This window comes from Hemitrygon akajei, chromosome 7 (genome assembly GCF_048418815.1).
Source record: "Hemitrygon akajei chromosome 7, sHemAka1.3, whole genome shotgun sequence".
Taxonomy (NCBI): Eukaryota; Metazoa; Chordata; class Chondrichthyes; order Myliobatiformes; family Dasyatidae; genus Hemitrygon; species Hemitrygon akajei.
This window is the reverse complement of record NC_133130.1, coordinates 121,992,624-122,009,320: the sequence shown is the minus strand read 5'-3', so window position 1 is coordinate 122,009,320 and position 16,697 is coordinate 121,992,624. Positions and strand designations below refer to the sequence as shown.

The 16,697-nt window shown below is 47.5% G+C and overlaps 1 protein-coding gene across 2 annotated transcripts in view; it reads left to right on the top strand.

The window, feature by feature from the left end:
• Positions 1–16,697, top strand: part of pi4kab (phosphatidylinositol 4-kinase, catalytic, alpha b) — a 326,669-nt gene that overhangs the window by 68,303 nt on the left and 241,669 nt on the right. For both annotated transcript variants that reach the window (XM_073051867.1, XM_073051866.1), the window contains exon 15: positions 12,965–13,060. In XM_073051867.1, coding sequence (XP_072907968.1) covers positions 12,965–13,060 — 96 coding nt within the window. The remainder of the gene's footprint in view (positions 1–12,964; positions 13,061–16,697) is intronic.

Here is a 16,697-nt window from a genome sequence, read left to right as displayed (position 1 = left end):
AGATTGATGGTTTGGTGGAAGAAGCTGTCCCGGAGCCTGTTGGTCCTGTTTTTTATGCTGCAGTACCGTTTCCCCAATGGTAGCAGCTGGAACAGTTTGTGTTTGGGGTGACTCGGATCCCCAATGATCCTTCAGGCCCTTTTCACATGTCCTGAAAAGTGGGAAGTTCACATCTACAGATGCGCTGGGCTGTCCGCACCACCCTCTGCAGAATCCTGCGATTGAGGGAAGTACAGTTCCCATAGCAGGCAGTGATGCAGCCAGTCAGGATGCTCTCAATTGTGCCCCTGTAGGAAGTTATTAGTGTACAATGTCCTGTGTATGTTACTAAAAAGGGCTTCTTTGGTTTGTTACGAGTAGGAATGTTTCTTTGTCTGTTAAATGTTTTTCTCGCCGTTGTTTCGCTTTAGAATGGCTGATATGGTAATTGTATTCATTTGTTAATCAATGGGGAATGTTATTGTGTTTTGTGAGGCTGGAAACTTGGGGGAGGGGTTGCGCAGGCTTGGGGTGTGATGGGAGTCCGGAGGAAGACGCCGAAGAAGGAGGACGTGCGCTCGGAAGACCACCGGTGAGTCCGAGGTGGAAGACGTGGAAGTCGGGAGGGCAAGCGACGAGGAGTCGAATGGTTCGCTGGATGAGCTCCACCGAGTGCACTAAACTGACTGAACTTTGATAAGTTAGCACCTTTTGTTTTTTTCTTGTGTGTGTGTATATATATATATATAGTATTGCCTAATACTCTTTTAATCTTAGTAAACTCTTTAAAGTGTATTTCATACCGGTATTTGTTGTGGGTTTGATATTGTTGGCGGGCGCGAGGCATAAACGCGATTCTCATAGCACCTGCGTGTACGGGAGGTGGGTTGGTGTGTGGCTGGATCTCCTTTTCCCCTAGACATATACCAGCCTGTTGGGTAAGTGTTACATTTGTGGGGTGCTCGTCGGGATTGGATTGTCAGGGGGCTGTGCAATTGCGCTGGTAGTGAGCGGAGATGGACAGAGATAAAATTGTTCTCTGGTGCGGATTTGAAGGTGTACCGCTACAGTACGCATGCGTAGTGAGCAGAGTGGATTTTCGAGTTTCAGGAGACGCGTTAGTGCGGGGGTTAAGTTTGGTGAAGGGTATGGGGCAGGTAGAATTGGTAGCTAGACGGTGTGGTAAAGAGATGGAGTCTAGCTGGGTGTTGGTTAGTACGAGTGCTGACGTCAGGACGTTGGAACTGCCGGCGACGGTCAGTGTACCGGGGGAGGAGGGGCTGTGGGGGCTCCACACTCTCTCCGAGGATGAGGCTGAGGAGACATCGGAGGAGGAGCTAGAGCTAGAGGAAAACCCCGGAGAGGTGGCAAGCACTAGCAAAGGGAGGAGGGAGGAGGGAGTCGTGACTAGGCCCCGCCCCCCAGGTAGTGGGGACGCCTCAGAGCTGGCAGCCGCACTTAACTCCCTGGTGGGAGTGGCCGAGAGGCCATGGCTGAAGCTGGGGGTGTTCTCCGAAGCCAATCCGACTCCGGACGGGGAGGTGGACTATGAGACCTGGATCGAGCATACGTCCTTGATGTTAGAGGAGTGGCCAGGCTCGGAGGAGGAGAAGCGGCAGCGATTGGTGGGAAGTTTGAGGGGTTTAGCAGCCAAAACAGTCCGGGAGTTGAAAGCTGAAAAGTCTGGGGCCTCAGTGGAGGAATGTATAGAAGTTTTGGAGGGAGCGTTTGGGTTGTCAGGGGAACCCTGGCTGCTTTTAGCAGAGTTCCAACGCATGGAACAATGGAGAGGGGAAAAGCTCTCCGAGTACATATTTAGGATGGAGGGGATGCTCTCGGGGCTGCGGCGCCGGGGGGTGCTGAAGGCGCCTGACGTGGCTAGCGTGAGGATGAGTCAGTTATTCAGTGGCTCTCTGGAGGAGGACAATGTGGCGTGGACTATCCGGCAGGCTTATAGGAAAGGCCCCCCTCCATCGTTCAGGCAACTGATTAGAGAGGTGCGGGAGGAAGAGAGAGCGTTGGGGCGGAAAAGGGGCGCGGGCCTACGGGAGCGATCCTCAGCGATACAGGAAGTGGTGGCTGGGTGGAGGAATGACAACCCACCGAGGGGTAGAGAACCCCCTCTGGAGGGGAGGGACAGGGGAGATACCCACTCTCAGGGGCGACCAGTGCCGTGGGTTGGGAGTGGGAGTCGTCCTGGGAGAGGAGGGGCGGCAGGCAGCGTGTGCTTTAACTGTGGGAAAGAGGGGCATTTCAGGCGGGACTGTGGGCGGCCGAGGGTGTGCTATAGCTGTGGAGAGGAGGGACACTTTAGGTGGGATTGGGAGAGACCAGGAGTTCTGCGGAGGACAAGCCCCCCTGTGACTAAGAAGGGGGAGGTGTCGGGAAACTTAGGAGAGGCTCAGTGAGGGAACGGACTGGAGCCTCTGGAGGAACACGTTCTCAGAGATCAGCCAGGGGACCACCGGGTGCCCACGCCTCTATTCCAGATGGGCTGGTAGGACCCCGTGCCAGTGTGGGTCTACGGATAGAGGGAGTTTACGCAAAAGCCGTTCTGGATACGGGATCGCAGGTGACCTTATTGTACCGGTCTTTCTACAACCAATATCTAAAGCATTTGCCCGTAACCCCATTTGACGCCCTGCAGATTTGGGGTGTGAGCGAGGGTGACTACCTGTACGATGGGTACCTGTTGGTGAGATTGGAGTTCTCGGAGGGCGATGTGGGAGTGTCCGAAGCTATTGAGACGTTGGTGTTGGTGTGTCCTGACCCGGTGGAAACCGGTGGTGCTGCCCTCCTGGTGGGGACTAATTCCCCCGTTGTGCAACGGCTCCTGGGAGCTTGTAAGGAGAAAGCGGGGGAAGACTTTCTGGAGACCCTCTCGGTGCATCCAGTGTTTCGAGCAGTGTTCGAAGGGGTTGCCTCCCTAGGACTGGACCCAGAGTGTAAACGAGGGACGGTGTGGTGTACGCAGGCAAGGCCCAAGGTGATCCGACCCGGGGAGGTAGCACTAGTGATGGGGACCCCCAGATTCCCAGGAGTGCCGACGGGCGAAGCCCTGTTAGTAGACGCCCCAGACGATCTTGAAGGGGAGACACGATTTCCGGCGGGGGCGCTGGTGAGGCCCGAAGTGCAGAGACCAGGGGTGGTACATGCGAGGCGTATAGCTATAAGTGTCAGGAACACCACGGCAAGAGAAATCACCTTTAAGAGGGGAATGCCGCTGGCACATCTGTTCCCGGTGACGGTAATGTCTAGCGCACCAGTGAGGACCCCTAACGGGGAGGGATCGGAGCATCAAAGGGAGCTGACCGCTGAAGTCTTTAACTTCGGGGATTCCCCTGTGTCGCCGGAGTGGAAACACAGGCTAGTGGAGAAGATGCTGAAGATGGAAGCTGTTTTTTCTCGGGGCGAGTTTGATGTTGGCTGCTCCAAAAGCACTCGCCACACCATCCGGGTGACGGAGGACACCCCGTTCCGAGAGAGATCCCGACGGCTGGCTCCGGCAGATGTTGAGGACGTGCGCCAGCACTTGTGCACGTTGAAGGAGGCCGGAATCATAGCTGAGTCCCGAAGTCCTTATGCGTCCCCAATAGTGGTGGCACGGAAGAAAAATGGGAGTGCGCGCATGTGTGTTGACTACAGGATGTTGAATCGGCGAACTGTCCCTGATCAATATACTGTCCCAAGAGTCGAGGATGCGCTGGCCTGCCTGAGTGGTGCGAAGTGGTTCAGTGTGCTGGATTTAAGAAGTGGGTATTACCAGATCCCGATGAGTGAGGGCGATAAAGAGAAGACCGCTTTTATCTGCCTGCTGGGGTTCTTTCAGTTCGAACGAATGCCCCAAGGCATATTGGGAGCCCCAGCCACCTTCCAGAGGCTCATGGAGAGAACTGTGGGGGATATGAATCTGTTAGAGGTGCTGGTGTACCTGGACGATTTGATAGTGTTTGGATCGACTTTGGAGGAACATGAGGAGAGGCTGTTGAAGGTGTTGGGCCGGCTTAATGAAGAAGGGTTGAAGCTTTCCCTGGACAAATGCCAGTTCTGCAAGTCGTCGGTTAGCTACGTTGGCCATATCATTTCGTGAGAGGGAGTGGCTACTGTTCCAACCAAGATAGAGGCCATGACCACCTGGCTGAGACCCCAGAAAGTGGGTGCTCTGCGCTCATTTTTGGGGTTCTGTGGGTATTACTGGCGGTTTGTGAAAGGATACGCCAAAGTGTGTCACCCGTTGACTCAGCTGTTGTGTGGCTATCCCCCGGTGGGGAAGAAAAGGACGGGGGACCAGAGGCAGGACACTGGAGGATACTGGAACCCGGCGGAACCTTTTGGCTCGAGATGGGATGATCAATGTGAAGAGGCGTTCCGATCTTTGAAAGGGCACTGACCCAGGCCCCGGTGTTGGCTTTTGCCGATCCCCAGAAGCCATATGTGCTGCACACGGATGCCAGTCGAGAGGGTCTCGGGGCTGTTCTGTACCAGGAGCATGGCAAAGCATTGAGGCCGGTAGCCTTTGTCAGCCGAAGCTTGTCGCCATCGGAGAGAAACTATCCCACTCACAAGTTGGAGTTCCTGGCGCTGAAGTGGGCGGTGGTAGACAAGTTGGGCGATTACCTGTACGGAGCCAAGTTTGAGGTGCGAACGGATAACAATCCTCTCACTTATATTTTGACTTCGGCGAAGCTGGATGCCACAGGACATCGTTGGCTGGCGGCCTTGTCGGTATATGATTTCAGCCTGAGGTACTGGCCCGGAAGCAAGAATGTCGATGCGGATGCTTTGTCTCGTCGGGAGCCGGGGGAACAGGAGAGGGACGAGGAGTGGAGAGTGTCCCTGCCCCTGGAGTGAAGGTGATGTGTCAGTTTGCTATCACCGTGAAGGCCGAGGGAAGAGGGAGGCTGGAACGAACTGTGGACCATTTGGGGGGTTTTGACGATGCCATACCCCTAGCTTACTGTGACCTGACCGCACTGCGGACTAAACAGTTACCGGAACTGAGTCCGGGGGAAGTGGCAACTGCTCAGCAAAATGACCCGGGCATTGGCACAGTGTGGAGAGCAGTTGAGAGGGGGGATGGGGCGTTGGCTGAGAAGGCGAAACACCCATTCGTGCCCCTGTTGTTGAAGGAGTGGTCTCGGTTGAAGTTAAAGAACCAAATCTTGTACCGGGTAATGGCGCCTCCGGACCAACCCCACTGTTGGCAACTGGTCCTGCCGGAGGAGTATCGGCAGGCTGTACTCCAGGCCCTACATGATGATTCTGGACACTTGGGGGTGGAAAAGACCTATGGATTACTCAAAGACCGGTTCTACTGGCCCCGGATGAGGGGGGAAGTCGAAGAATACTGTAGGGGCTGCAGTCGTTGCATCCGGAGGAAGACCCTGCCCGCATTGGCGGCTCCACTGTCGCACTTGCAGAGTGCGGGACCTCTGGACCTGGTATGTATGGATTTTCTGTCGATTGAGCCTGACACCAGCAACATCGCGAATGTCTTAGTCATCACCGATCATTATACTCGCTATGCTCAGGCATTTCCCACTAAGGATCAGAAGGTGACGACAGTGGCGAAGGTGTTATGGGAGAAGTATTTTGTTCATTATGGCCTTCCCAGGCGAATCCATAGCGATCAGGGGCGGGACTTTGAGAGCCGCCTTATCCATGAATTACTGACTATGCTTGGGGTTGAGAAATCCAGGACTACCCCTTATCACCCACAGGGAGATCCGCAGCCAGAGAGGTTCAACCGGACCCTGTTGGATATGCTCGGGACGCTGGAGATTGGGCAGAAAAGCAGGTGGAGTCCTCATATTGGACAATTGGTTCACTGTTACAATTGTACTCGCAATGATGCTACAGGATATTCGCCCTATTATCTGATGTTCGGGCGGGAAGCGAGGTTGCCCATTGACTTGTGTTTTGGGGGTGAAGTGGGTGAATTACCTGGGAAGTCCCATCTAAAGTATGTGTCCGACATGAAGAGGGAGTTACAGCGGGCGTACGAGTTGGCCGAGGCGGCGGCTACCAAACAAAATCAGAGGAATAAGATGCGGTATGATCGAAAGGTGAAGTTTGTTCAATTATTGCCGGGCGACCGGGTCCTTTTACGGAATTTGGGACTCCCTGGTAAGCACAAGTTGGCAGATCGATGGACCGCCAGCCCCTATGTAATAGAGAGCCAGATGCCGAACCTGCCAGTTTACCGGGTGAAACCTGAGGATGGGAAAGGGCCTATCAAGCGACAGGTTACTATCGATGCAATGCTCCTCAGACAGGATGAAGAGGTCAATACTCCCCAATGCCATTAGGCTTTACAATTCAACCGCCAGGACTTAAGAACTTTTTAAAAGCTATTATTAATGCTTTTGAGATAGTGATTTAGATGCATATCATATTTTTTACTGAGTTAAGTATTGTATGTAATTAGTTTTGCTACAACAAGTGTATGGGACATTGGAAAAAAAGTTGAATTTCCCCATGGGGATGAATAAAGTATCTATCTATCTATCAAGGTACTCCATCGGAATCACCTGCTGCCGCTGGGTCAAGCGGTGCAGGTGGATATGGAGCCAGAGTGGGAGGTTACGCCTAGTACAAGGACTCTGCGAGGGCGCAGAGAAAGGGAAGAGCCCGCTGCTGAAGAGCGGGGACGGGTCCCTCGCCCGGAAATGGCTACTGATTCGGAAGAGGACGACTCAGATGAGTGGCCCCTGTTCCCATTCGCTGGTGCTCCAGTACCAGGAGAGGAGGCTCCTGGCCCTTCCCATACTGAATTGGGTGAGAGGAGGGAAGGTCTTGCGGGTCAGATGGAGAGGCAGCCAACAGTGGTGGGAGAGAGGGTGGAGCCCGAGCGTGAGCCGGAGAGATCTCAGGTGAGGGAGGACCCCCGTGAGGAAGGGGGTGAGGGTCTGTCAGGAAGACCTGGGGTGTCCGAGACCGTGGGTTCGCAGGTGAAGAGGGAGCCCAGTGGGGCAGAAGGGGTATGGAGATCTCAGAGGATTAAGCGCCCCCCGGAGCGGTTGACATATGTGGTACCAGGAGAACCAAGTGTGATTTCTACTGCTCTGGGTAGTTATGTCACTGCTTTCTGCATCTGGGTTGGGTTTTGTGTGTTGCAAGAAGCTTTGGGGAACTCTAGTAATGCCATGAGGGCATGACATTTGCTGGTGGGGAGAGAATGTACAATGTCCTGTGTATTTTACTAAAAAGGGCTTCTTTGGTTTGTTACGAGTAGGAATGTTTCTTTGTCTGTTAAATGTTTTTCTCGCCGTTTCGCTTTAGAATGGCTGATATGGTAATTGTATTCATTTGTTAATCAATGGGGAATGTTATTGTGTTTTGTGAGGCTGGAAACTTGGGGGAGGGGTTGCGCAGGCTTGGGGTGTGAGGGGAGTCCGGAGGAAGACGCCGAAGAAGGAGGACGTGCGCTCGGACGACCACCGGGGAGTCCGAGGTGGAAGACGTGGAAGTCGGGAGGGCAAGCGACGAGGAGTCGAATGGTTCGCTGGATGAGCTCCACCGAGTGCACTAAACTGACTGAACTTTGATAAGTTGGCGCCTTTTGTTTTTTTCTTGTATATATATATATATACAAGAAACGCGATTCTTACAGCACCTGCGTGTACGGGAGGTGGGGTTGGTGTGTGGCTGGATCTCCTTTCCCCCTAGACATATACCAGCCTGTTGGGTAAGTTTTACATTAGGATTTGGGGGCCCATACCAAACTTCTTCAACAGTCTGAGGTGAAAGAGGCGCTGTTGTGTTTTTCTCACCACACAGCCACTATATACAGACCACGTGAGATCCTTGGTGATGTGTAAGCCGAGGAACTTAAAGCTGTTCACCCTCTCACCCCAGATCCATTGGCGTCTATAGGGATTAGCCTGTCTCCATTCCTACTGTAGTCCACAACCAAGTCCTTTGCTTTTGTTACATTGAGGGACAGGTTGTTTTCTTGACACTACTGTGTCAGGGTGATGACTTCTCTGTAGGCTGCCTCATTATTATTTGAGATTAGGCCAATCAATGTAGTATCATCAGTAAATTTAATTAGCAGGTTGGAGCTGTGGGTGGCAACACAATCACGAGAGTAAAGGAGGTGGTTTAGGACACAGCCCTGAGGGGCACCTGTTTTGAGGGTCAGAGGGGCAGAGGTGAGGGAGCCCACTCTTACCACCTGCCATTGATCTGACAGGAAGTCCAGGATCCAGCTGCACAAAACAGGGTGAAGGCCGAGATCTCTGAGCTTCTTGTTGAGCCTGGAGGGAATTATGGTGTTGAATGCTGAGCTGTAGTCCAAGAACAGCATTTCTCATATAATCATCCTTCTTCTCCAGATGTGTAAGGGCGGTGTGTAGAGCTGTGGCTGTTGCATCATCTGTCGATCAGTTGTATCGGTAGGTGAATTGTAAGGGGTCCAGTGTGGGTGGTAACAAGCTGCAGATGCAGTCCTTGACCAGTCTCTCAAAGCATTTGCTTATTATTGAGGTGAGTGCGACAGGATGCCAGTTGTTCAGACATGTTACCTTGGTCTTTTTAGGTACAGGAACAATGGTAGATGTTTTGAAGTAGGAGGATACTCTACACTGGGAGAGGAAACGGTTACAATGTGTTCAAAGACACCTTCCAGTTGTGCCACACACAACCCGAATACCCTTTGCTGGGATGCCGTTCGATCCCACAGCCTTGTGACCTGTCCACTTGTTGGAAACACCTGCATACTTCAGCCTCAGAGAAGACCAAGGTGCAGGTCTGTTTGGTGCCTCTCCTCAGAGGCTTAGTGTTGGCAACATTGACTCAAGCGTAAAAAAGAGTTAGCTCATCTGGGAGAGAGGCAGTGATGTTGGAAACACCACTGCATTTAGCTTTGAAGTCTGCAGTGGTGTGCAGACCTTGCCATAAGCTACATGCGAGGAGTGAAGCAGGAGACTGTCTGGACTGTCCGTCTACATGTCTGGATCTTGTTCCTTCATTGTTGTTTGGCTGTCTTGATGACTTTGCGCAGATCGTAGCTGCATTTCTTGTTTTTAGGACCTCCTCCCTTTTTTTCCAATGTTGTTGATACCAATATTTACCATGACTTCTCGCTTCCTCACCCTCCCTTTTCAGGGTATTGTGAAACATAGCGGACCTTGGCACCTGGGAGATAAACGACCATCTATATTTCTTTATCGAGTCCACAGAATGGCCTATTTGACTCCCTAACTATAGAATCTCCTAGTCCTGCTACCATCCTCTTCAGTTCCCTACCCTTCTGAGCCACAGGGCCAAGGCCAAAGCCTTACCACTCTTACTCAGACCACTCTGTTGACTGCTCTGTTAAATGGTACCTCTCTTTTATGGAGACTTGGTTTTTAAGCTCTGCTCCTGACCTGTGCAGGAATGCTTCTACTATGTCTGCACTGCTGTCCAATCAAAGACTCCTGCTGAAAACTGGCTGTTTTCTCAAGCTGTACCCTGGACCTGCACAGAATTGCTTCATCTGTGTCTACACTGCTATCCAATTGAAGTCAGAGTCCATATCTTAACCCATTTGAAATGCTGTGGCCTGATCTGAAGAGGGCTGTTCAAGGTATCCCAGAAATATTGAAGAAATGAAACAGTTTTGTAAGTAGGAATGGTCTAGAATTTCCCCAAGCTGATGAGCAGAACTGATCAACAGTTTCCGGAAATGTTTGGTTGAAGTTATTACTTTCCAAGGGGGTCACCTCAGTTCATGGTCATTTTTTCAACGCAAACATGTAATGTTAGATCATTTTTCTCAATAAATAAATGAACAAGTATAATGTTTTTTGCGTTAATTGGGTTCTCTTTATCTAGCTTTAGGACTTACATGAAGATCTGATCACATTTTAGGTTATATTCATGCAGAAATAGAGAAAATTCTAAAGGGTTAATGAACTTTCTAGCACCACTGTATATTCTGTCTGGGTTGCTCCCATCCAGTCATGGAATAAATTCCTTAAACACAGTGGTGGGAATTGAATCAGGCTCACTGGTGCTATAACAATATTACACTTATCACTACACCACCGTGCCTTCTGTTGTGTAGCTCAGTGCCATCAATAAGATATCAATAAATTAGAGAGAGTGCAGAGACGATTTACTAGGATGTTACCTGGGTTTCAGCACTTAAGTTACCGAGAAAGGTTGAACAAGTTAGGTCTCTATTCATTGGAGCGTAGAAGGTTGAGGGGGGATTTGATCGAGGTATTTAAAATTTTGAGAGGGATAGATAGAGTTGACGTGAATAGGCTGTTTCCATTGAGAGTAGGGGAGATTCAAACGAGAGGACATGATTTGAGAGTTAGGGGGCAAAAGTTTAAGGGAAACACGAGGGGGTATTTCTTTACTCAGAGTGATAGCTGTGTGGAATGAGCTTCCTGTAGAAATAGTAGTGGCCAGTTCACTTGTGTCATTTAAGGTAAAATTGGATAGGTATATGGACAGGAAAGGAGTGGAGGGTTATGGGCTGAGTGCGGGTAGGTGGGACTAGGTGAGATTAAGAGTTCTAGAAGGGCCGAGATGGCCTGTTTCCGTGCTGTGATTGTTATATGATTATATATGATTATATGACATAAAAGGATATACTGGGCTGTGATTTAGCATTTTATTCAATAGTTGGCACTTGTAGAGACAACGGGGGCTCTGATGAGTTGAAACTTCTTGAATTGGGTGATTGTGCAGGTTAACTCTGTGTTGAAGTCAACTTTAGTAAGAAAAGTGGATTCCCATTAATAGGGACATGTTGGGACCAGTACATTTTGGCCCAATTAAGCGATTGCCCTAATTAGCGGAACTTTCATGGAAATAAGACCGTAAGATATAGGAGCTGAATTAGGCCATTTGGCCTGTTGAGCCTGCTCCACCATTTCATTATGGCTGATCCATTTTCCCTCTTAGCTCCAGTCTCTTGCCTTCACCCTGTATCCTTTAATGCCCTGACTAATCAAGAATCTATCAGCCTCTGCCTTAAGTATACATAAAGACTTGGCCTCCACAGCCGCCTATGGCAATGAATTCCACAGATTCTCTGTTCTTTGGCTAAAGAAATTTCTCCTCATCTCCATTCTAAAAGGACACCCCTCTACTCTGAGGCTTTGTCCTCTGGTCCTAGATTCTTCCACCATGGGACACATCCTCTCCACATCCGCTCTATCGAGGCCATTCAGCACTTGATTGGTTTCAATTAGGTCACCCCTCATTCTTCTGAATTCCAGTGCATACAGGCCCAAAGCCATCAAATGCTCTTCATTTGACATAGTTAAATAGTTAAAAAGGTATAAAAAGACAAACTGAGTAATAACTAATGTATTTAAATGAACACATTAACAGTGCTGTAGTACTATAAATGGTGTATTAGTTCCTGATACTTATTGATGGAAGAATTCACTGTGTTGTGTTCTTTTGATAGTAAATGAATGAAATCAATGCAGACACCTAGTCTCAATCTACCATCCACATTCAAATCTGAAGACTGGTTGCAGTTGAAATTAACATTTACTATTATACCATAACTAGTGCAGATAATGGACTACCTTAATACAAAGCTGTTGAAGATTGCATCTTCCAAATTTTTGATTGCAGTATTCAAACTGATTGTCGGTACATTCAAATTTTTTGTAGTTCCTAACTTATTTTAGTAGTGAAATAGTTTGTTTTCACTCCTGGCCAATCCTGTCATCTCCAGCCTGAATACTTGAAACCACAGTGAGCAAAACAGTTCTGAATTGTTTCGCTGCTTATTTTTCGCCAACAAACAGTGACAAAAACCACAGTTTTTTGAACACAAATACACGCAACAGACGTTACTTAAAAACTGTTTGCTCAAAGCACTGTGTCGTGTCTAACATTCACACAAGTGCACACAACTGGTGCCAGTTGGAAACAGTCTCCTGCCCCAATGAAGTGGCATGGTGTTCCAAAGAAGGAAATCCCAGCTATATTTTTGATTAGTTTTTGTTCTTTACGAGTTGTCTCAAATAAGTAGTTGCCCCAATTAACTGACGTCCCAATTAACTCGAATCCACTGCATTTTCTTCTGGATATGTTGTTATGTTTACAGTTTGGTAGAAGATTTGGTATGTCATCAAAGATATTTGAAAATTTCTACAGATGTATCATGGAGAGCATTCTGACAGTCTGTGTCACTGTCCAGTATGGGAGGGGGCGGGCACTGTCCAGGATCGAAATAAGCTGCAAAAAGTTGTAAACTCAGACAGCTCCATCATGGGCACTAACCTCTGTGGTAGACAGGACATCTTCAAGGAGCGAGGCCTCAAAAAGGTGGCATGCATAATTATGCACTCCCATCACCCAGGACCTGCCTTGTTCTCATTGCTACCATCAGGGAGGAGGTACAGAACCCTGAAGGAACACACCCAATGATTCTGGAAAATCTTCTTCCAGTTTACCATCAGATTTCTGAATGGGCATTGAACTTATGAACACTACCTCACTACCTTTTTTCTTTTTTTGCACTATGTAGTTAATTTAACTTAAAAATATATATGTACTCAACGTAATATAAAATTTTTATTATTGGTATTGCAGTGTACCGCTGCCGTATAACTACAAATTTCATGACAAATGCCTCTGATATTGACTGTGATCCCAACCATCCTCTTTGACTTCCTATCTTCAGGCAGGAGACACTGATACATAAAAACAGCAACAGTCAGGATGGGAAACAGTTACTTCCCCAAGGCCATTAGGCTTCTGATTTCCCTGCCACATCGCATTCGAAGTGGCAACAGTTAATCTGTTCTGTGCTTTACAATATTTAATTTATGCACTTTACATCATTTATTTATGAGTAATTCATATGTAGGTTTTATCCTTAACTTCCCTAAGCTATTCTGTGTTATCTGTGTTACGTGCTTTACACCCTGGTCCAGAGAAACATTGTCTCATTTGACATGTATACAATTAAATGACGATAAAGTTGACTTGAGTCTGTTGTGATTCTGATTCTATTTCTACCTAGGTGCCTTAAGGCAGGATCAGCCGCAGACGCAGAAATCGTTGAAGCATTCTTGGCTAGTCTCTCCAATCGTTTGTACATATCCCAGGAGAGCGATAAGTAAGTGTTGCAAAATTCTTCAAATCTGTTGTTCCAGTTGTGGATTAAACCATAAAACCCTTTGATTGCATAAATCAAGCTGGAAATCTGGGAATAACTGCATGTGACAGATCCAATCAGAATCAGGTTTAATATCACCGGCATAGATCATGAAATTTGTTTTATGGCAGCAGTCCATTGCAATAACTGGTTCAAATGGTTCAATTTAATTTCAGACAATGTGTACAGTATGCAATCTGAAATTCTTATTCTTCGCAGACATCCACGAACAAGAAATCCCATAGAATGAATAATAGAAATATCAGAACCCCCGAAGCTCCCTCGCCCCACACTCAAGCAGCAGCAGGAGCATCAACCCTCCCCTTCCCAGACTCGTGCCAGCAGAAGCACTGTCACCCCCATTCTGCCACCATGTAAGGAACAGCAAAAGCTCCTAAAAAGACTTGATGTGGAGTCCATCGAAAACTACAGCCATAATCCAGCACTTTGGTATCTCAGACAGGCTCTCTCTCTCCATCGAGGGAGAGGGAAGTTGCTCTCCTGCAACAACGTGTGTGGAGACAACTCATAATTGAATCTATAAATGACAGTAAGATGTATATATAAAAAATAAATAAGTAATGCAGAAAGAGAGGGGAAACTTACTGAGGTAGTGTTCATTATCCATTCAGAAGTCTGATGGAGGGGGGGAAGAGGCTGTTCCTGATAAGTTGAATGTGTGTCTTCAGGCTTCTGTACCTCCTCCTTGATGGTAGCAACGAGAACAGGACATGTCCTGAGTGATAGGGGCCCTTAATGATGTATGCTGCCTTTCTGAGGCGTTGCCTTTTGAAGATGTCCTGGATGTTGAGGTGGTTAGTGCCCATGATGGAGCTGGGTGAGTTTGCAATTCACTGCAGCTTTTTCCGAACCTATGCCATGGTCCCAACCATACCAGATGGTGATGAAACCAGTCAGAATGCTCTCCATGGTACATATGTAGACATTTACGAGAACAGCAATGCCAGCCTTTTGTCTCTGAATTCTGAAGGCTGGTTATGAATGCCATTTGCAAAACATGTTGAGCAAATCTTGCTCAGCAATTAGAGCAGAGTAAGATATTGCATCAATTGTTATGCAGTTCTACGTATTTTCCATGATAATTAGAACAATAAGCCAATGTCCATTTTTAAGTATTAAGGAATATTTTTGGTATTGACTCAGAAAATTCGTAGTCCAACTAAAAAAGATTTCATTCTGATTGAGGTAGAAGGAATTGTGATATGAACTGCAAGACCTGCATATCTTTGCTTTTTTACCTCATTGAGTCTGGATTGCTGTGGACAAGGTCACTGGAGAGACACTGAAGCTGGTGATATACATGTCTTTATTCAGCCAAACAAGCAGGCGTTATACCGGAGACACTGTTGGGTGATGTGGCCTCCCTAATCCAATATTACCTGACATTTTTTATGCTAAAGATCAAAGGTAAGGGCAGGACAATTCTATAGTTACAATGTATCTACAATGCTTCCTTTGAATTACATATAATCTTCAAACACCTTGATCTTCACACCAACACTCTAGACACCCAAAATGAATGTTAATCCCCACTAACTCTGGGCTGAGTTCATGCATATGCAGACATCGCAGGTCAATGAAGTGTTTCTTGTTTTGCAATGAACCCCAGTCAGCAGCTCCAGGAAGACCATTGTTCTGAGCTGCATTGTAAATTCAATCTACCATCCACATTCAAATCTGAAGACTGGTTAGAGTTGAAATTAACGCTTGTTATACACCATAACTCCAGAATATGCCTTAACTATGTAAATATTATTTGTCAGACAGGATTTAGTTTATTCCAAGTTCTGTGTTTTTTAGTAGAAGTGTCCAAAGTGTCTGGTATTCCTTTTGGATCTGCTTTCAAAATGGGCAGTTTCATCATTCATAATTTAAGAGACAGAACTAAACTTTGACTAATTTGCATTCCAGTGCAAGTTCCATCGGGTACTTCAGTTTCCTCCCACGGTCCAGAGATGTACCGGTTGGTAGGGTACTTGATCATGTAAGTTGTCCCATGATTATGCTAAGGTTAAATAGGTGGGCTGCTGAGTGGTGCGACTCATTGGGCCAAAAGGACCTGTTCCACAGTGTACCTCTAAATAAGTAAAAATGGAAGTAATCTGCACCTTCAGGGCCTGACACGGTATTGCAAGCTGACAGTTAAAAACTATGACTTTTTCAGAAATGGAATTCCCTAATGTTAGCTGATACTGCTGACCCGCTGTTAGGGACAATTTTAAGCCAAGATTAATTAGAGAGCAAAAATCTCTTTAAATTTGTCGCCATGTGTGAAAGGCATTGACAAAGCTCTATTTTCTACTCTTTCCTGAAACAGTTACTTCCTTTGCAGTGACTAATGGGGTACCGCAAGGCTCAGTGCTGGGACCCCAGTTGTTTACAATATATATTAATGATTTAGACGAGGGAAGGCAGTGTTAGCTGTGAGGAGGATGCTAAGAGGATGCAGGGTGACTTGGATAGGTTAGGTGAGTGGGCAAATTCATGGTAGATGCAACTTAATGTGGATAAATGTGAGGTTATCCACTTTGGTTGCAAGAACAGGAAAACAGATTATTATCTGAATGGTGGCCGATTAGGAAAAGGGGAGGTGCAATGAAACCTGGGTGTCATTGTACACTAGTCATTGAAAGTGGCCATGCAGGTACAGCAGGCGGTGAAAAAGGCAAATGGTATGTTGGTATTCATAGCAAAAGGATTCGAGTACAGGAGCAGTACATTCGAGTAGAGGTTCTACTACAGTTGTACAAGGCCTTAGTGAGACCGCACCTGGAGCATTGTGTGTAGTTTTGGTCCCCTAATCTGAGGAAAGACATTATTGCCATAGAGGGAGTACAGAGAAGGTTCACCAGATTGATTCCTGGGATGGCAGGACTTTCATATGAAGAAAGACTGGATCGACTAGGCTTATACTCGCTGGAATTTAGAAGATTGAGGGGGGATCTTATTGAAACGTATAAAATTCTAAAGGGATTGGACAGGCTAGATGCAGGAAGATTGTTTCCGATGTTGGGGAAGTCCAGAACAAGGGGTCACAGTTTAAGGACAAAGGGGAAGCCTTTTAGGACCGAGATGAGGAAAAACTTCTTCACACAGAGAGTGGTGAATCTGTGGAATTCTCTGCTACAGAAAGCAGTTGAGGCCGGTTTGTTGGCTATATTTAAGAGGGAGTTAGATATGGCCCTTGTGGCTAAAGGGATCACGGTATGGAGAGAAAGCAGGTACAGGGTTCTGAGTTGGATGATCAGCCATGATCATACTGAATGGCGGTGCAGGCTCGAAGGGCCAAATGGCCTACTCCTGTACCTATTTTCTATGTTTTTATGTTTCTATAAGCCATCAGGCTGATCAATACCTCTAATCATTAACCAAGCCCACTATACTCCCCACCACCACTATATTATCATTAACCCACTCCACTAACACTCCCCACTGTAGTAATGTGAACCAAGTCATCCGACAGATGCTGAAGCTAGTGGATATAGAAGAGGTTCATTCAACAAAAAAGAGCATCAAATTGAGAGCCTTTCAGAGGAAGAGGCCTGTTGAATCCAATATTACATCACATTTTATATGC